Source organism: Stigmatopora nigra, chromosome 1 (genome assembly GCF_051989575.1).
Source record: "Stigmatopora nigra isolate UIUO_SnigA chromosome 1, RoL_Snig_1.1, whole genome shotgun sequence".
Taxonomy (NCBI): Eukaryota; Metazoa; Chordata; class Actinopteri; order Syngnathiformes; family Syngnathidae; genus Stigmatopora; species Stigmatopora nigra.
This window is the reverse complement of record NC_135508.1, coordinates 22,633,314-22,655,333: the sequence shown is the minus strand read 5'-3', so window position 1 is coordinate 22,655,333 and position 22,020 is coordinate 22,633,314. Positions and strand designations below refer to the sequence as shown.

At 37.4% G+C, this 22,020-nt stretch overlaps 2 protein-coding genes across 4 annotated transcripts in view; one reads left to right on the top strand and one right to left on the bottom strand.

The window, feature by feature from the left end:
• Positions 1-10,502, top strand: part of prkcz (protein kinase C, zeta) — a 61,107-nt gene extending 50,605 nt beyond the window's left edge. For all 3 annotated transcript variants that reach the window (XM_077718024.1, XM_077718025.1, XM_077718027.1), the window contains 2 exons: positions 1,053-1,168; positions 6,415-10,502. In XM_077718024.1, the coding sequence (XP_077574150.1) occupies positions 1,053-1,168; positions 6,415-6,502 (204 nt within the window). In that variant the 3' untranslated portion in view covers positions 6,503-10,502. The remainder of the gene's footprint in view (positions 1-1,052; positions 1,169-6,414) is intronic.
• A 2,993-nt stretch (positions 10,503-13,495) lies between these two features.
• LOC144200900 (uncharacterized) lies at positions 13,496-16,436 on the bottom strand. Its single transcript, XM_077723280.1, has 4 exons — positions 16,301-16,436; positions 15,858-16,005; positions 14,931-15,394; positions 13,496-13,671 (listed from the first exon to the last, which is right to left on the bottom strand). The coding sequence occupies exons 1-4, from the start codon at positions 16,399-16,401 to the stop codon at positions 13,599-13,601; spliced, it is 786 nt and encodes a 261-aa protein (XP_077579406.1). The 5' UTR covers positions 16,402-16,436; the 3' UTR covers positions 13,496-13,598.
• Positions 16,437-22,020: the final 5,584 nt, after the last annotated feature.

Sequence of the window (22,020 nt, the reverse complement as noted above, 5' to 3'; positions counted from 1 at the left end):
AATCAAGATATTAAGGCTCTATTGAGGATATTTTTTTGTTGTTGGTGAAGTCATGCACGTATACTTAGCTAAATCTAACAGACACTATTTCTCGATTGAAGTCATTTAGATTTGGAGTCATTTTAGAACTGAATGCCCTGTGTTTTTGAGCAAAGTCAACTAGGAGCTCATTTTGCGACTTTCGTCTCCTGAAAATCCCGATCAGAAAACCCCATGGAGAGATGTCTGGAAGGAAAAGTGACTGTCTCTGTTTGAAGCTCCTTTCACCCAACACTTTGAAACTGTACTGCTAATGAAGCGTGTAGAAAGGGCCTAGAAAAGAGTTGGAAGATCAGTAGCTTTCAAGGAAATAAACATGAATACTATACACAGAAACAACAAAAGAATCTAGTTGTTATTGTTTCTTAACAAGGTGGATACATGTGAAGCAGTTGTATGAACAGGTTGGCAGCTTTAAATTCAGGGTTTTTTTTTTAAACTAACTATTGTGCTCTTAACTTAATTGCTCTTAAATCATGTTGGCTGTTTATGTTTGTCGCAGAAGTAATAATAAGATGTTAGCTAAATAAATGGGATCCATGAGCACAACACTATATCAGGTTTTTTTTTATTGTATAGTGTACTTTGAGTAAACTGGAATACACTGTTGGAGACTGTTGAGACAATGTTTGAATGTATAGTACTTTTGTCTGAGTCCTGTCAACATAAAAAGCATATCCATTTCTGCTACATGCCATTTTTATATTAAAATGTGAATTATCAGAAAATAGTTACTTAATTTGTGAAAAAAAAAGATCTTGAAAAGTATATATTGCATGTACTTTCGGCACATTATTTTTTAGTGCGCACCATGCCGATGACATAATTTTAGTGCCGTATCGGTAACTCTGGCTGCTGAATGATCGCCGCCAGGTGTTCCATGCTAAAAAAAGATGTTTTTTTTTTTTTTTTATACATAGAAAAGTTACTTCAATAGTATTTACAGGTTCATCTGAAGCAATGGAACATACTGAATAAACTATTTCTATACATTTGTTTTTGTTTCCATGAAGCTGGAGAAGAAGGAGATGACTCCACCCTTCAAGCCTCAAATCTCAGATGACTACGGCCTTGAAAACTTTGACACTCAGTTTACCAATGAGCCAGTACAACTAACACCGGATGATGAGTAAGGACTGTTTCTTTAAATGTCATGACTACCATTACTGAGTAATATAGTAAATATTGTTTCACTCACGGGAAAAATGCTCAAGAGTCGTGACCGCATTTTTTCTGACCTCATTTTGGCCACCTTTGTTACTGATGGAGTTGAAAAGCTGTCCATTAATGACAAATGACAAAAAAATTGCTTTCATCATTATTTACACTTTCACAGTTCATAGTGATTCTTTCATTTTCATTTATTTTCTGAACCACTTATCCTCACAAGGCTCTTGGGGGTTGCTGGAGCCTATCCCAGTTGACTTCTAGCACCAGGGACAGGGACAACCTGAATTGATGGCCAGCCAGTCGCAGAGCAATAGGGCATGGAAAACCATTCATGGGTTATGCTAAAAAAAAGGTTCTTAAATATATTGACAATATGTAGTGTTGCTTTTCCTGAGAAAAAAACTTTTAAAAGACTAAGATGAATTATTTTTAATCTTCTTTAAGCAAAACAACTATTTCCTGTTTCACTCATTTCATTCATATTTTTTGATACAATTGACAAATTGAAATATAGTTGTTAAAATGTACTTACTGTACCTCATGAAAGTAAATCTTGTGTATCAACTTCATGTTTCATGCTAAAGCTCAACCGAAAATTTTAGTTATATAGAAAATATTTACTCTTAAACTTTTTACTAAAATACTCTAATATTTAATGTTTTTAAGTAGCTTTTTTTTAAAACAATGAGCATTTCAAAAATAAAAAAAATATAGTTTTTACTTTTATTTTTCTATTTTAATTAAAAAAATAAAATATTTAATGTTTTCCCTATTTTAGAAAAAGTTTAAAATAAAACAAAAATCTGAAAAACTGTATGTTCAGGGATGGTCTCACTCCATTTCGCAAAAAAAGCATTTTTTTAAATCTAAAAATGTGAAAAAAATAAATAAAAGAATGCTTGCGCAATTCCCCTTTAAATTTTAATGTCATAAATTGTATCTTTACTTTTTTTTAATCAAAAAGACAAATTATTTTAATGATAATTAAAAATCAAAAAAGTAAATTTATTGGCGAGGAAAAAAAATCAAAATTTTATGAAAATATTTACCATTAAGAGGCTCAAAAACATTTGAATACATTTCAATGTCTTTAAAAGACCTACCGACTATCAGGAAAAAGCTGTCAATTCTCAAGTCGATTAATTGTGGGAGCCGAGCTGGCAGACAAAGCGGCCCTCAACTGAAATGAGTTTAACAGCCCTGCTTTAAATGTTAGGTATCTTTACTTCCTCCTTACAACTTCAAGCCTGCCACTCAACAGCAAGCGGAAAGATGAGAGTGCATGCAGAAACTGGATCTGTCAGTGTTAATTGTAGCCTTATTAAATACCCATCATGCTCTGAATCCACGACAGATGTCGTCAACTCTCTCACCTTTTGAACGTGTTGATGCGGTCGGTGCGCTGCTTCAAACCAGCCTCAGGCCGGCTGAGCCTTTCAGCCAATTAAGCAGTTGCGGCGAGGCTGCTTGCATCAGCATCCAAAATCACACGTGAGAGAATTAGACGACAGTGGTCTGCGGCCGTCTTTTGTAGAGGGAAGGCTGGATGTTGAGGGGGTTCCATTGAGGGAAGATGAATGGCGTGGGGGGGGGGGGGGGGTGGAGAACTCTGAGCCAGTTCACATAGTGGAGATATCAACCTCGCATCAAACACCAAGGCACATCAAAAGAAGGCGCTTGGCTCTTCGCTGCCTCCCCGTACTTTATCTCCCCATCCCCGTCTCTTCTCTCTGCTACCAGGGAGAGAGGCAGATATCGCCCACTCCCGCTACGAGGGGGTGATGCAAAAAACCTCACCAGTCTCCCCTCGCTCCCACTCCTGATGGGCTTGGCACAAGAAGAAAGAAAAGTGATGCGCTGTCGGGCGAGAAAAGGGTAAACTCTCCATGATAGAGATTTACATTGCTACATTAAAAGCCCAGATTGCTGAGGGATCTTGCCAGGATGCTTTGGTGAGGGGGAAGCGGGAGAGAGGCATTTAGATTCTTGATGACAGCCTCCAGTCTTTGAAAATGGAAGCCATTGACACAACCAAGGGAAGTATATTTCTCTCGCTGCCTAAACTATGGTAAAAATCCGAATGGTGGCAACAAACACTGTAATCCAGGGGTCTCACATTCAATTTTGAGCGACCCGGGCGCTGGAAATAGTCTCTGTAAATCTGGGCTCAAACAAGGATTGCCGAAAATGGGGCTAGCATTTCCAATTCACTTTGGCTAACTAGTTGATGAAAACACCACCGTAAATTATCATTTACTTGAGCTATGTCAGTCCAAAAAAATAAAAATAAATACCTTGATCAAAAAAACATACGGGGACGGGCGGGCCTGTGGGGCAAGTGTTTAGCGGGTCGGCCTCACAGCTCTGAGGTCCACCTGTGCGGAGTTTGCATGTTCCAGGCCTGCATGGGTTTCCTCCAGGTGCTCCGTTTTCCTCCCACATTACAAAAACATCCATGGTAGGCTGATTGGCCACTACGTATGGCTCTGAGTCTGCATGGTTGTCCTTTGTTTCCTCGTGCCCTGCAATCGGCTGGCCACCGATTCAGGGTGTTCCCCGCCTTTGGCCCGGAGACAACTGGGATAGGGTTGCTGGGGTGCTGGAACCAAATGAGGAAAAAGCGGTTCAGAAAATGAGACACATAGACTAGAACTGTGGAGAGAAACTGATTTGAATCGGTTATCGGTGAAGGCTATGAGTTGTCTGATGGCCTGAATTATCGCTATGAATCAATTTCCTGAACCAGCATCTCTACCTGTTGAAGTGGTGACATCAGTCACCAGACTATTGAGTGTGTGTGTGTGTGAATAACTAGCAACAATTTTGTGCCACTCAGAGCAAATGTCATTCAATAAACTGTAATTCAAACTCACGGTTTTACAACGAAACTAAAAGGATCACATAACATTCATTCATACATCCACTTATCCTCACAAGAGTCATGGGGTGTGCCTGGAACCCTAGAACTATAACAAATGATGTCATATAAATATGATTGTCTCAGTGCCCGCAATTGCAAATCTTTGCTCCAATCTTACTAAACCAGCCGAGTGAATCTGTTCCTCGTTTAAATTCATTCACATAAGATTATTGGTTGTAATCAACAGGTTTGGCCATTTGGAAGCTGTAGTTGTATAGAACAAAAAGCCAGTTGGAACCTGACTGACTTCACCCACATTGCTAGCGTGATTGACTGGCTGGAGTTATTGTTCAATTTGGCAGTTGAGTATTGGATGTATGACCAACAGGGGGTTTAGAATGAAGCCAAAGCAAGTACTTCCTGAGTAGGTTCTCAATATCTGGCTCCCCACTCAGACTCTCAGCTGCCTTTGGTGAGGAAGTCCGAGATCCAATTACAGGTTCCATCAATGTGCTATGATTTTAGAAGCCAAGCTTGGTCCAGTAGAGTTTAGCAGAGAAAGCCCACTTTTTCCATTAGATAAGGAGATTGTTTTGACTTTGGAACAGACAAATGTGAGGTGTAGAAAGAAGGTGGGCCTTAGAAGGATAAAAAGTTTTTTAGAATGTGTATGTATTTTAATAAATGGAGTCAAATATGTCTTTGTAGCAGAAAAAACATCAGCACTTTTCAGCATTCATCCAAATGAATTTGGAATTTGATTTGAAGCCTGAAAAAGCAAGAATCTTACACCTAAAAATGTTTCTCTCTCACCCTTTGCGTTAAGCTCAGTCTTATTTTCTTCATCATCCCTTCTGAGGAAATGTACCGCTATTAACACAAAAAAACTCCCAATGTAGTAGAAAACTAAAGCCAGCAGTGTTGCTAGGAAGCCTTTCTATTTACCCAGCCAGTTTGCGTCAACTAGTCAGGGGGTTCCATTTCATTAATCTGTTTTTGAAGTTGGATTCAGCAGACTCGGGAAGCAAAAGGTACCGATTAGTCTGCACAAATACATTCTTTCTTTCCTTTGAGTGCATGCCATTTTCCTGGGCTGCTGTCAGAGACACCATTGGATTTAGTTTTGCCCTCTATTCTCAGCATGCTATTTTGGTTAATGACTAAAAAAAACTAAACTTGTACTTATCAAGTAAAGCCAATTTAATGAGTCCCCAAAATGCAGGTGTGTTCTGATGTAGATTGCTATCAAATGCCCCCAAAAACCCTGACTTCAACAATCTTAAATAGACACCATTAAAACAAAAATGGTACCAGGGGATTGGCTAGCAACCAATCCAAGGTGTCCGCCGCCTAAAGCTAGTCTCCAAAACCCTGCGACTCTTGTTAGGATAAGCAGAACAGAAAATAAATATGAATAAAACAAAAATGCAGTGTCCATAATGCAAGAGCTGAGCAAATCATACAGTGTATTTCAATTCTCAATCAAAAACAGAAATTACCTTCATAGACCTCACTATGTGACATCTGAGTACATATAGCCTTGTTATTTGATTTGTTGTTTGCTATAAAACAAATTAAAAACAAACAGATTGAGAAATAGTGCTGAAGACCATGTAATCCCTTTGTCAAAAAAAAAAGTCTAGTCAAAATTTGTGACCTTCTTACCACTAAAGGTTTTTTCCACAATGTGTTTCTTAGCTCAACTTAGCATTTTGATTTTTACTCCCACATGACAGTGGTTTCCTTTTTGCATCTCAAACATGAAAATGGGAGATTTTGACAGGTAGCAGGTAGGGGAAACTCCATGAATGTAATTAAATAAGCGCTAGTATTAATCTAAACATAATACATGGCTAACTCATTGATTTTTTGGTTAGGTGTGTTCCAAATGTGAAAACAACAGCAGTGTTGGCAGTTGGCACTACATTAGGAAAGCCATTTAATTCTAACTAGCACTAACTCAGCCTTTCTGGCACATTTCTGGCATCACTCAGGGGTATACAGTAATCCCTTGAATATCACGGCTTCACTACATCACATATTTATTTCAGGGGACTTTTTTTAATTATATCTTTTTAATAAGTTCATAAAAATGTGAAAATCCACTCTGAAACTCGCAAGCGGAAGCCACTCCCCTGTCCTACGCTTACTACTAGAACTCAGCACTGAAGTAAAGTATTTAATATTATATATTTTTTTAAATAGGGGTGACCCTACTTTGCGGTTTTTCGTTTATCGCGGCCATAACCGCGATAATCGAGGGATTGTTGTAATGTACGATTTCCTTGAATATTTTTACATCACAATGCATAGGTGGTTTAATACCTCCCCTTTATCCTTTCCAGGAGTGTCATCAAAAGAATAGACCAGTCGGAATTTGATGGATTTGAATACATCAACCCGCTTCTTCTCTCTACCGAAGAGACTGTATGAAGGTGATTTTGTGCTCCTTGTGGTTTTTTCTCATCTCAGCTAATAGCCTCTTGCAAGGCATCCCAAGAACTAGAGGAAGAACGCTTCTGTCCAGACCTGGTCAGCTAAGCAACGGGAAATGAAATGTTTCTTCCTGCACTAAGGGGATACCAAATTCTTTATTTTTTTTGGTATCTCCAACAAGTCGTCACTCCACTGGAAGAACATGACTTCTGGATTAGCCTTCCTGCCCTTTTTCCTGGTTCCGTCAGTCTTTTTGCTTCCATTGATGCCACAGAATGTCCACTATGGTGTCCAATTTTTTTTGACAGCCCTTTTTTTTCCTGTCACCCATTTCTGGATGAATCACAAATTCTGTAAAAGCCTTGAACATTTTACAAACTCTTGGCAATTTTTCTGTTTTTTTTTTATGTCATTAGAAGCGGTGTGCGACTCATTTAAAATAAGAATGTATAATGTTGAATGAAAGTTTTAAGTTATTGCGAATGATCATGTAGGTATTCAATCTAAATTTGACGATGCCTTTTTTATTGATGCCAATGGCCCTTTTACATCCATAACAAATAATTTCATGAAGCATGCTTTTTAAATTTGATTTAAGAAGTGCCTCACAGATCAAACAAGTTCCCACATATTTGATTGCACTTACCTTTACCCACTCAAACTAGTCAGAATATAATAGTCTGTAACTTGCCAGGTTCTTTTATAAGCTAAACAGACTTGGGGATTTTTGTTTTGTTTTTAAATCGAGGAATTTTGAAGCACACGTGCAGCGTTGCCAAACCCGATGTCGGAAATGACTTCAAAACATGTCCCACTGGTTTTGATGAGTTAATAGCTTGTGAGAACGTTTCCCAGTTTGCACATTTCATTGCAGGGTTAAGTAAGGCTAATATTTGACCAATGAATCTGATTTTCTTATAATCAACAAGATATTGCGTAGTATTGTTTAGCCCAGTGCTTCTCAACTGTTGTCACCTGGGATCCACATTTGCCTACTGTTGCAAAGTCCCGCTCCTCTTTTATAGAAGAAAAATAAAATGTATTGTTAAAAATAGCGTCTTAAAAACACACTTTTGAAAATGTCTATTTTTGTATTGCATTCATTTATTTCAGAAGAATGGCACATTGAGTGAGTGTGAACATAACTGCATTTATAGAGGCAAACAAATTCAAATTAAAAATCCAAAAACTCATTACTTTTTATAAATGATCAAATTCAACTAATTCTTTTTAATTATTACTCTTTTTTCCAAATATGTTCTATGTGGATAACCGATGTGTAATAGGAATATCGAAACAAAAGTGAATACATGTAAGGTTCAAACCCCAAGTAAAAACCTTCAAAATAATTTGGTAAACCAGCCGGAAGCGTCAAAATTTCATCGCTAACCTCTGGTAATATCAGTACAGTAATACCTTGAGATACGAGCTTAATGCATTCCGGGACTGAGCTAGTATGTCAATTTACTTGAATCTCAAATCAATTTTTCTCTTATAAAATAACTGAATACAAATTAATCAGTTTTCACCATCTGGGAAAACCCCCCACTTAAAACAAGGTTATTACAATGGAAAACATGTTTTTAATTGTTCTAATTCACCACCTATGATCACAGAGTAACAAATACATATGTAGTTGTTATGATCTGCAATAAAATGTAACATTGTTAAGTACAGTACTGTATGGAATTCTTATCTTTGAGACAGACGGTAGCGGTTAAGTGCGGTGGCGGAGGAGAGAGACTTGACGGCAACACGTTTAGTTCGCTACACTTTTGTGACCCTGCATAACATAACATAAACTTTAAATTTAACTTAAATGAACTTAGCTTGCGAAACCCACACCTTTTCGCTAACCGAGGCAAAGGTGTTAATGTATTTCGCCGCGGCTTTCCACTCAAAACTAGCTGCTTCCCTGTGCCTCACAAACGAGTGTATCCCAGTTTGTTTTTTAAAGTTATCGAACCAGCCAGGATTCGCTTTGAAGGTTTCTGCTGGGGCCAAAGCCTCCCCTTTATCAACTGCTTGCTTTACTTTCCAGTCCTCATAGATTCCGTTAACTGTTTCTCCTGTATCCATATTAGAAGAAGCCCCCTCCCTGTCCTATCATGAATATCACTGCACAGCTTGAAAAGGACCACCTAGCCGCATCGTATGCTCCTATGTCAAATTTGTCTCGTATCTCAGGAGAAAAATTATCTCGGAATGTTGCTTGTATCTGAAATTTCTCGGATGTTGAGACACTCCTATGTCAAGGTATTACTGTAGTTATCTGATAATAACTGAATTGGGCTCCTTTTTTGGTCCCCACCGACCAGTTAAGAATCACTGGCTTAGACGTGTGTTAGTAGTATTCCTCCTTCCCAGTCCCATAAATGTGGCCACAAAACCTTACCGGCCATTAATATACATGTTAAGTAAACCTCTTACGTTCTTTATTATCTCAGATCCTTACAGGAGTGGTAAAAATCACATTGGTCCAATGTACTGACTCCATTTTGAATCAAAAAATGTGAAAGTTGAAACTTGCTTTTTTGGAATGTTTGCACCAGGGGTCACCAACTCAGGTCCTGGAGGGCACCTAATCCAGTCATTTTTTTCCACATCTTCATCCTCCAACTCCCCTGAGTCAAATGATAAATTCATCAGCAAGCTGTCCAGAAGCCTGATTGTTAGGGTTGCTTGGTTTTATGCTTTTTTCCCCTCTGGTGTCCTGTCTGAGTGATTGCCCATTGTGTTCAGCTGTGGTTTCTCCGCCTCTGGTGTATTCCCCCATGTGTTTCCCAGGTGTTCCTAATTGTCATCTAAACCCATGTCAATCAATTTAAACCCCACTGATTGTCATGTCATTGGTCTGTTTTGTTTGTCCATGCCATCTCTCCACGTTACCTCGATGCCTTGTTCCCATATACCTTGTTCCCCCGCTTTCCTGTGTCTCCCTTTGTCAGGTTTGGTTATGTGATTTGACTTCTAAGCCTTTGATATTTTCTAAGATTCTGTTTAAGTTATTCAATTTTGGTTTGAGCATCACCTCTTTTGTCGTCGCCTGCTTCCCTACGATTAGGTCCTAATTCCCCGCTTCCTCGCCTCGAAGTCTTGCCAAAGACGCAGCACTGATAACAAGCCTGATTATTTGATTCTAGTGTGTTGGGGACCAGGAAAAAAAACTGGATAACTGCCCTCGAGGACCAGAGTTGGCGACCCCTGATTAGCATCATGGCTCTTTTAAGCCCTTCGACAAAATAAAATGATGAGTTTGCAATAAGCAATGTGGTGGAAAAAAGAAGTTAAATATTAGCCCAGGATTTTCTGTTTTGTATGGTTATTCGACTGTTTCAATGCCCTGTGGCACCTTGCTTTGCGGGGGGTCCTTCAAATGTTTCAAATCTAATATAACCCTTAACCATTAATGTCTATTTATTGAAGAAAGCATCAAAACTCATTAGAACAAATATGCAAATGACTACTTGTGTGTCTGGCGAAAAAAAGGTTTCACTATGTAATCGCCTCTGTCCTTGTTGGGGGTCATAATTAGTTAGTTGGACATCTAGTTTTGTAAATATTTTATTCCTGATGTGAAAGGCCATCCGGTGGAAATTAGCACAATAACTTGAATAGAATGAAATATTTATTGACCCTTCGGTTAAGTATGGATGTATTTTGCTCAGATATTTTTTTATTCACAATGTACAGTGCAATCTGTGAGGTTGAGAACGGATGAGTGTGGCAAGAGTATTATAATTGATTCGATTTTTATTTTATATCATTTTTTTTAGATATTTCAGACTCTTCTGTTGCACATAGTCCGGGCGGACCCCAATGGTGTGTTTTTGAAGGAGCAAAAGTAGCCTTCTAACCCTATTCATACCTTCCATATGAGGCATCACTGCACTGCACTGCAGGACCATCTGGAGTTGGTTGTTAAAATCAAGCTGCTGGGTGGTCATGCTTTCTTGTAGAACAATGTGTCCATCTTCATTAAAGCTTGTTAGAGCTACCTAATCTTCTCACTTGACTAACTTGGTTTCCAAGGCACCAAAACAATGTCTAAACGTCCTAGGTCATTTACATACAGATGTGTTCAGAAAATTGTGTATTTAAAAAATTAGAAATCTTAATCCCCAATACACCAACATAGTGTGGACACAACAATTGTCAAACTATTGCAAAAACAATTCTACATTTATTCAGTTACCAAACCACCAAAATAACAAATGTATTGGACACTGTAATCAAATATATTTACAAATAAACCAGTCATTTTTTTCTTCTTGAATTGCCCGCAAATTTTCAACCAGCTTGGAGTAAAAAGTAACATGGAACTGGATGTTTAAAAACATTGAATGGATGTTTACCATTTATTAACATTAAACCTTGATCTTGCAGTATACAGTTGTGGTCAAAAGTTTACATACACTTGTGAAGAACATAATGTTATGGCTCTCATGAGTTTCCAGTTATTTCTACCACTGATTTTTTTGATAGAATGATTGGAACAGATACTTCTTTGTCACAAAATTATTCATGAAGTTTGGTTCTTTTATGAATTTATTATGGGTGAACAGAAAAAAGCAATCAAATCTTCGGGGTCAAAAATATACATACAGCAGCGATAATATTTGGTAACATGTTCCTTGGCCATTCCTTGGGAGAAAAATCGGAGAACCCGGAGAAAGTCCACGCAGGCCCATGGAGAACATGCAAACTCCACACATATGGACTGACCTGGACTTGAACCCAGGACTCCAGAGCTGTGAGGCCGACACACTAACAAATCGCCCCATTGGGCCACCTGAAAATAAAAATATCCTAATTTATTAATTCATTAAACATTGATTTTATTACTCAAATGACCAGATTAAACATATTGCTGCCCTTGGGTGGAAATAAAAAAATAACAGGCCCCTGCAGGGTTTTGTAGGACAAATTTCCCAAATAAAAACTATACACGATGGAATATGTACCTAATGTTGCTGCTCAACATCAGCTTTGTTATTTCAGTTCAATAACTATTGGAACATCTACTATATGGCTAGTTCTCCCACTTGGGGTCTGAAATATTCATTGTAGGTGCATGTCCACTGTGAAAGAGATCATCTAAAAAGAAAAATCCAGAAATCAGTGTATGGTAATTTTTAAAACTATTTACATTTTTCACTAAGCTGCTCTGCTTTCTCAGTAGCCCTTTCCAGTCTTGTGGAGGTGTACAACTTTGTCTCTTTTCTCTGCGAACAGCTCTTTAGTTTTGGCCATGTTACAAGTTTGAGTCTTACAGATTGTATAGGATGGGCATGTGTCTTTATGCAGCTAATGACCTCAATCAAGCATCAGTGCATTTGTTTCAGGATAATTCATGGAATGTAGAGTACGTAGGTATATGTATATATCTATGTATGTGTATATATATATATATATATATGTGTATGTGTATATGAGTGTATGTGTATATATGTGTGTATGTGTATATATGTGTGTGTATGTGTATAAATGTGTGTATGTGTATATATGTGTGTATGTGTATATATGTTTGTATGTGTATATGTGTGTATGTGTATATATGTGTATATATATATCTATATATATATATATATCTATCTATCTATCTATCTATCTATCTATCTATCTATCTATCTATCTATCTATCTATCTATCTATCTATCTATCTATCTATCTATCTATCTATCTATCTATCTATCTATCTATATATATATATATATATATATATATATATATATATATATATATATATATATATATATATATATATATATATATATATATATATATATATATATATATATATATATATATATATATATATATATATATATATATATATATATATAATATATATATATATATATATATATATATATATATATATATATATATATATATATATATATATATATATATAATATATATAATATATATATATATATATACACATACACACATATATACACATACACACATATATACAAATACACATACACACATATATACACATACACACATATATACAAATACACACATATATACACATAAACACATATATACACATACACACATACACACACATATACACATACACACATATATACACATACACACATATATACACATACACACATATATACAAATACACACATATATACACATACACACATATATACACATACACATATATTTATTTAAAATGTTATTTTTATTTTTTTTAATCCTTTTTGTGACTTGACAAATGTTTGACCATCTTCATATAGATCTAGATTTATCAAACATAAAATTTTATTCATCAAATTCAGATTTGAAATATGATGAAGAAGAAATGACTCCGTGGGCTGGAAATTATATGATGAATTCTGATCCTTTATTATTTTGATAACCATAATAGGATTAATTAGTGGCTCCCGAGTCAAAGGTTCTCATTTAGCCGCAGGCCTTGACATGCAGAGGACGATAGCATGGGAAGTGATAATGAAGCAGTTAAAAACACCGAGTGCAAACACACACACAAACTTGCAAATTCCTCAGATATTATGTACAGCAGTTTTCTTACTTGAAATTTTCTTCCCTTGTGCAACCAAAGATGGGCATTTTGATCATTCCAATATTGGCCAGCAGCGATTACAAAAAGAACAACTTATTATCCGCAGGTTTGTTTGAATTCGATGCTCGTTGCATATGTAATTTTTTTTCACGCATCTTTGTATCAAGAATAAAATCAATAGTTTTTCTGTGAACCTTTGACACCTTCAAGTGATGTCATTGCTTCCAAGAATCCCTTAGAAATACAATGGAGCAAAATTCCATATTTAACCCTTTCTAGTGCACTTAATTTACATTGGCTGATTGGACACTCAAACGGCTCCTCGCTATGAATGTGAGGATAAAGCGGTTCAAAAATGAGAACCTTGAAAACTAAGTTAGACTTACAAAACAGGTCATTTGTTTCATTTGCCAATAGTTCAAAAAATGAGGCATGATAGCTGAGTTATATAAAGAACATTTTAATACCTCTGGACTTTCCATCAACATACAAACATTACTATTGTCTCCAAAGCCTAGCGCACATTGGGGGGGCACTTGGAGATCACCAGCTCATGTCCACGTTCATCTCTGAGAGACACTGCGCAAGGTGGCTATCCCGATCCATCTGGGAAGACCTGGAGGGACAGGATTTTTTTAAAAATGTATTTAATTCCAAAACCTATAGCTAAATTCCTGCCATAATGTATTACTGTGGTACCTCTACATACGAGCTTAATTCGTTCCGGGACTGAGCTCGTATGTCGATCTTCTCATAACTCGAGCGAATGTTTTCCATTGACATGAACTAAAAACTGAATTTGTTCCAACCCTCTGAAAAATCACCAAAAGAAGGATATTGGATTGGAATTTTTTCTCTTCAAATTCGCCATCTATTAACAAAGTAACACATAACTAGTGGTTTAATAGTAAAAACATGTGTTTAACATAACTAAAATTGGGCGGATTTCGCGGAGGGTACAAAGAGGGGATGGGATCATGGTATCTTCCCACGATAACGCACTCGTAACGGAACAAACAAATTTAAATTAACTTGGATTGATATATACACTCAATCAAACATAAGTTTAATGTAACTTTACAGAAAACTGAATTAAAATTTTGTTTTAATTTTGTTTACATTTGTTTTCCGGGTTAGCTGTTTGCCACGCCTCCACTATCGATGGGCTGTTTGCTGTTGTATTCCCTTCAAAATATTCCGAAAATGATGCACACAAATGTCCTCACAATAGGATAACGCACGACCACTTGCCAACGAGAAGTAGTCTTGAATGAGCGATCGCGGGAGCTAACAGGCTAAGGAATGAAAAGCAGGAAATGCAACAGCTCAGCCTACCCACGTATTGATTGTGAGTAATGAAGTTTTATTCTGAGAAAGAATGCCATTGGCTATCAGTGTTGTGTGCACAAGTATACTTCATTACCCAGAAATCCCTCTTTTTGCCCGCACATGCGCGTTGTGCGTTTTCTCGTCCATGTGAAGGAGAAACGTGTGAAGAAATTGTTCAGTGCTCGTAGATATCTGTCATACATGAAAGAGATGCGGCAAAAAAGACAACGATAAACAGCCTGTCATGTCATGGCCACCTGGCTTTCTCGTATCTAGAGCAAATTAATTTCTCTAAATTTTCCTTGTATCTCGAGCATCTCGTAGGTAGAGCAGCTCGTATGTAGAGGTACCACTGTATAAGAAGGTAGTATGACGCAGTAATGGATAGTGTTAATGAGTGAACACAAAGCAACAGAACAAAGAACAGTTACTCGTCCTTGTGGTCTTTACTGTTTTTTCAGTTCAGAGTTGTAGGGAGCTAATTATTCAATTTAATATATTAGCTGTCTATAGTAGACTTTATCAGAGGATATTGCCCATACTCACTCAACAGGGAAGGCCACCAGGCACATAGGGCAGGTGTTCAACTTTTCTTGAGCTTGTTCTCCACTTTTTGTGGCATGAAAGTCCTTTTCCTCATCCTCTTCCTCTTCACTTTCCATTATCACCTCAATCATATCAGCGTCTCTCATCCTATCGAGACAGCTGCCTTGTACCGGTGGTCTGTTTTCATTTTTTTCCATTCCTGCCCCAATGCCTGAGGGCCCAGCGACAGCGTCGACATATGTTTGATCTTTTTCAATGCTAGCTTTTATAGTTTTACTCCCGCAATCTTGCCGACTGAGGGAAGAATGTGACGTATCAGCAATGTCCAGTTCAGTTTTGTCCTGCTGGGCAAGGAGAACTAGGAAATCTGGTTTCTTTTGCGACACCTGAGATTTGAGGGATTTGGGAACCTTTTGATTCAAGCTAGAGCACTTATTTTCAGCCTGTAGCTCTGATGTGACTTCCTAAAACCAATGCAGAAAGTATATTAAATCAGAGTCAGCAAATACTCAATAACCTAAAAAAACCAGATGACTACTATTAATTATATTGTTTTGTTAGGTGAAAATAAAAACAGTCATTATCATACTAAGTGGTATAAAATATATGCAAGTATATCATCACCATCTTAATTAAAATAGTTGCTTTTAATAGTCTTTTACTAAAATGTTAGTTATAAATGATAATACAAAAAAAAAACAAAAAAAATGAGTTTTCCCAGGCTTGCATAGGTTTTCTTTAGGTGCCAAAACCTGGGTGGTAGGCTGCTTGAGCACTCTAAATTGCCCCGATCTATGAGTGTGAATGGTTGTCTGTCTCTTGGTCCCCAGCGATTGGCTGGCCACCAAATTGGAGTTTCAAAGAATTGGCTGGGATGGACTACAGCACCCCCCAGGACAGATACACGTAATTCAAAAGTTCACCTACTCTTGCTGATGGATGTGGAAAGTCAGGAATTTCTTCCCAATCTTGCTCATCATAGTATGGCAGCGCTGCCTGTAGAGTCAAAGCCCACAATTCTTCCCCAGAAGATAGGTTTTCCTTCTTCCAAATTGGTATATCACCATCTGTGGACCTTCAGATGACAATTTTAAATCTTCTAAAAAAAGATGGACTATTACACTGTGAAAAAGAGTTGTCTTTCTATTGAATACTTACCAAACTGCGAGTAATCACATTATGACTACTATATTTATGAGTTGAAGTACACTATTCAATAGGAAGAGTACTCTTACATGAAACATATATTGTTGGTTATATGTAATTGCTAGTTAACGCCATGCTTATTATTTCCACTTGTTTTAAAACTATTTGAAAAAATAAAAACATGCATTGTCTTACTCCACGTCGATTTGAAATGTTTCGCCTACCTGGTCACATTGGTTTTTGATAGTTTATGTTTTGTCTCCGGTAAGCCGGTGGAAGTTGTTTTAGTTGTCGAATCTTCGAGGGAAAACTTGCGTTTATTCATGTTGTATGATTTCGTAGTTTCGCGGTACTTCCGTGTTTACGTTGTGACGTCACGGTTTTGTGTCCAATTAAAGCTCGTCTTTTCATGAGCACCTCCCACGGAGGTAAGACGCTATATTGACATTTTTGAAAGCTTATTGCATCCACCTTAAAAATACAAAGAAAATGTCCTGGACATTTTTCAAATTAATTTATTATTGAGGTTGTTTTGTTTTTGTTCTTCTTCATTTTTTTAATTAATTTATTTTCTCATCTCATCTCACTTTTTGAACCGCTTTATCCTCACTAGGGTCACGAAGGGTGTTGGAGCCTCAGGCCAGAGGCAGTGGACACCCTAAATTGGTGGCCAGCCAATCGCAGGACATGTAAGGACACAAACAACCATTCACGCTCATACTCATACCTAGGAGCAATTTAGAGTGTTCAACCAGCCTACCATGCACATCTTTAGGATGTGGGAGAAAAACAGTATCCAGAGAGAACCAACGCAGTCCAGGGGAGAACATGCAACCTCCACACAGGTGGACTGACCTGGACCTAGGTCCCCGGTGCTTGGACGTTTGGTCGCCTGTCAAATGGTTGGATTGGATTGGATTGGATAACTTTATTCATCCCGTATTCGGGAAATTACATTGTGGCAGTAGCAAGAGGGTGATTAGACAGAACAGCAAAGCAAAAGCACAAAGTACAAAGCAAATCAAAGTAAATGGAATCATCAAATCATTAAAACATAAAAGCAGCAAAACACAAAACGACCAAGAGTGGACAAAGCTACCGTGGCCGCCGGCTTCCGCTTAAACAGCGCCATTTTGGTTGCGGTAACTGAATCGGACTCAAAAAGACGTTGTAGTCCGATTCCAAATGGTGACAGATAGTTTACTGTTGAAACCAGCTCTCAAAGTTATATTCATGAGAGAAAGTTTAATATCTAAGAGAGAGTTTAATATCTAAGAGAGAGAGTTTAATATCTAAGAGAGAGACAGTTTAATATCTAAGAGAGAGGGAGAGAGTTTAATATCTAAGAAAGAGAGTTTAATATCTAAGTACTGTTTAATATCTAAGTACTGTTTAATATCTAAGAGAGAGAGAGAGTTTAATATCTAAGAGAGAGAGAGAGTTTAATATCTAAGAGAGAGAGTTTAATATCTAAGAGAGAGAGTTTAATATCTAAGAGAGGGAGTTTAATATCTAAGAGAGAGAGTTTAATATATAAGTACTGTTTGATATCTAAGTACATTTGACCGGCGGCCAAAAGGGACCAAAAGACCGGCGACCAAATGTTATCAACAGTTTATTGCTTTACAATTGTATTTGGTTCGAGTGGCTTGTGTGTTGGCCTCACAGCTCTGGTGTCTTGGGTTCAAACCAGGTCACGTCCACTAGGTTTCCTCCCACATTCCAAAAAATGCATGGTAGGCTGATTGTACACTCTATATTCTCCCTACGTATGTGTGTGAGTGTGCATGGTTGTCTGTCTCCTTGTACCCTGCGATTGGCTGGCCACTGATTCTGGGTGTCCCCCGCCTCTGGCCCAGAGATAGCTGAGATTGGTTCCAGCACCCCCTGTGACCCTAATGAGGATAAAGCGGTTCAGAAAATGAGATGAGAGACCATTGTATACAAATTGTCATGATATTGTTATTTAAACATTGATTTATTCATCTTCCTCGTAAGGGTTGCCGGAACCTACCCCCTAGATTGGTCGCCAGTCAAGTCGCAGGGCACTAACGAACATCTGCACTCACATTTATCACGCCACCAGCGTGTGTGTGTGTCCACAAATGTCGACATATCCATGTGTGCTTTGTTTGTGGTTACATTATTTTTCCTCTTCACATTTTTTGAACCACTTTATCCTCATTTGGGTCGCTAGAGGTGCTGGAGCCTATCCTAGCTGACTTCGGATCAGAGGCAGGTGGCCAGCCGATCGCAGGGCACAATACAATGTGACACTACATATTAATGAACACATACATATTCATGTTAATGATCCTGACTACCCGTAGTTTAAATATTTTCTCTGTAGAAGACATTTGTAAACCTAGTAAATACGTCCCACCCAGTGCATTCAATCGCATTAACTCCTTTTGAGGACATTCTGAGCTTTCCAATGATACCTAATTTCTTGTAAGACGTTCCAATTACTTCACATAGATTGGGAAATTCCAAACTAAATGTGATTGGATAACATTTTTTCCTGGCACTCAGGAGTTTAAGTCAATATGTAAGATTATAGCCAAAGGCTAATTTTCATCTTTATTCGCTTGTGCAGGTTGAAGATAAAATCAAAAAGGCTATACAGGACCAAAGACTGTAAAGCAGCATAGAAACAATGAGACATTAGACATACACAAGTAGCACAGGTCTAGGTTGTGTTGTGATCACAATGTTGTTCATCCAGCAGCCAGACTTTAAGATGATTGGCAAAGAAACTATTGAAATTTAAAATACTGCAAAAAATAAAAACATAAATGAATTAAAAAAAGAAAAAGTATATATATTTTTTCTTCTTCTTTTTTTTGCAGGTATATATATATATATATATATATATATATATATATATATATATATATATATATATATATATATATATATATATATATATATATATATATATATATATATATATATATATATATATATATATATATATATATATATATATATATATATATATATATATATATATATATATATATATATATATATATATATATATATGAAAAATCTATTAGAGTTATAGACATGATAGCTGGTATTTCTTCTCAACACAACGATTTAAAAATTGTGTTACAGCAGGGTCATCAGCTGCAACAGTATAATACTTTATTTCCTTAGTGAGGACACATGAGGTGGAAACTTCACGGAATAGCTGTGGGAATTTCTGAGCCCTGTAAGCTTTTGGCCGGCAGATATGGACCAATGGAGATTGGCAAGCCCGATGCAATGGAAACAACATGAGAACATTTAGAAAAGACAGAACAGAGAAGCACAACCAAAAGGGAAAACAGCATTATGGGGCAAACCTCTTTAAAATTTGGTGACCGCATTTCTTTGGCAGCTGACCTGCATAAAACCAGTGTTTCAGAAGGCCTATTACAGAGGAGGGGACATGAACTGTTATTTCTTTTTTTGTTTTGTTTTTTTCTTCAAGCTTTGCAGCGAAACAGGCAGTGGTCTGGTCCTGTCGTACATAGCGCTACTCTGAGAAAAAGACAGGCAGCGCCAGGAAAGAATCTTGACGTCATTCCGTGTGATGCTGTTTGGTGTTCTGCTACCATGGAGATCCTAGCACCGATGAGTAGAGCAGATGTAATGTTAGAGGCCGACCAGCACCAATTTAACCACTTGCACAATCCAATGTATCAACTAAATGCAGCATAGAAAACAGTCTTTGTTTGTTGTCGAGTACAAAACATAAGGATAGCACCACTTTGTTTACAGACAAAGCACTGCATTCAACTTTCTATTGTTTGTATCTTCCATTACTCTATAAACTCAACTTTTCTTTTATCTGTTGAAAGGTTAAGATTTTAAATATACCCCCAACTCCCTGAATGAATACCATTCTGATGGTGTCGAGAGGTTTGTACAGTTATTTAGACCATTCAGTTGGATGACACAGTACTTCAATGTGGAATGCTACATCAACAAGGACTACAATTGACATAACTCGGCTAGAGCCCTAATGCTGTTGTAAATGGTAAATTTTCTTTTTCAATAGACAGTATTCTAGGTGGGGAAGTAAATGGTTCGGGTTGCAATACCACTCAAGAAACAGTGGCATGTAACCGTGACATTTAGAATTCTCTCTTATTGATGTTAGAACACGGATAATTGGTGACGCTGGTGGTTTTTTTTATGATGCTTAACCCTATTCATAGTCATCGAGCATTCTTACCGAAGACCTGGCTGTCTATTGCATTCAGTAAGAGCTTTTTAAAATACATTTTCATTCTTGTTAACTGGCACAACACATTCACAGTTTGTGACTACTGCTATTTTATATATGGCCCATTACCTGTTGTTTTTCCTGCCATTGATGGCAATAGATGTCCAATCTATCTGAATTGGAAGCAAGGTTAATTTGCAGCCAGCAGTCCAAGCTCAAATAGACTGGATGTCTGTTTGTAACAAACTAACTCACATTAGGAGTCCTGGATTCAAATCCTGGTTGGTCCACCTGTGTGGAGTTTGCATTTTCTTCTCTGGGTTTTCTCTGGGTACTCTGGTTTTCTCCCACATTCTAAAGACATGCATGGACACACTAAATTGTCCCTAGGTCTCAGTGTAAGCAGGAATGGTTGTTTGTCTCCTTGTGCCCTGCGATTGGCTGGCCACCAATTCAGGGTGTCCCCCGCCTCTTGCCCGAAGTCAGCTGGGATAGGCTCCAGCACCCCACGCGACCCCAGGGTGGAAAAGCGGTACAGAAAATGAGATGAGAGATGAGATAAGCAGAAGGATCAACAGAGTCACATGAGCTGGTGTCTATTGTCATCAATGGCACAGATAGACATACTGAGTTAGAATCAGTAGAATTTGGATGGCAAGTATGACATGTTTTTCCAGATGTAATACCAAAAAGGAAACTGTTATAATTCAAAGAAATTGGCCTCTATTTATTTATGCAAGTTGTGGACCCATTTTTTTAAGGAACACATAATAAAACGAAAGCTACAATAGTGTTTCTTATTATGTATTTTTAAAAATAATAATTTTAAGACTATTCATCAACAGCAACTCTGTTTTACTATGAAAGTATTGTTCTTCAATTTCTCATAAAAGAAAATTATGTCTGACATGTAAAGGATAAATTTTGAATTTCTGCCCCATTTAATTTTAATTTATTTTATTTTAATTTTAGACGAGACAAACCTTCCATTTTAGCCTGAAATTAATAATATAACTCCTATTTTCAGTGAGAGTACAGGTCATCACGTTGCAGTGGCAGCAGTGCCTGGCTGGGGGGCGCCACCAGAGCAGCAAAATATAGCCCTTCCCTTGAAGTTGAACTTGACACGTTGTGTCAATGGGTTTTGGTTTTTCTTCACCAACTTTATCTTTCTATGACACTTCCTATTTTAACATTCAGAGAGAAACTGAGTGGAAGTAAAGACTTCAATTCACAAGTCACAAGTCACAAGTGGCCGGATGTGTCAAAATGATGAGGGCAGCCTCATTTGTACGGCACAGAAGCAATGTCTTATACTCAGAATCAAAGACAAAATACAAGCAATCAAGCTTTCTTCTTCAATTCTAATTATTAATCCATTTTATAGCTGTGATTGGTCATCCTGTGATTTTTTGAAATCAAAGATCACATTTCGTTTCGTCACCAAATAGAAATAAAACATTTAAAATAAATGCTCGTTATCTTTTTTAACCACAAAAACATTCTTCCTTTTCTGAACCACATATCCTCACAAGGGTTGCGAAGGGTGCTGGAGCCCTAACTATGGGCACCAGCCAAGCAATGTTCTCTCTAATTTTTCATATGTTTGGGCATAATGGAAAACCTCCTTGAGCACACAAATGACTAGTATGGGCAACATTATAAATGCTAGCTATAGGCACACACACACCAGTATCACACCTGCCATAAGCAGGTGCATGTCTATGA

Coding starts and splice junctions, on each gene's coding strand:
- LOC144200900 (XM_077723280.1), bottom strand. CDS start 16,401: ATGAATAAACGCAAGTTTTCCCTCGAAGATTCGACAACTAAAACAACT. Junction 15,395..15,857: donor TTCCACATCCATCAGCAAGA/GTAGGTGAACTT, acceptor CATTGGTTTTAG/GAAGTCACATCAGAGCTACA. Junction 13,672..14,930: donor CTGGTGGCCTTCCCTGTTGA/GTGAGTATGGGC, acceptor CTGTCCCTCCAG/GTCTTCCCAGATGGATCGGG.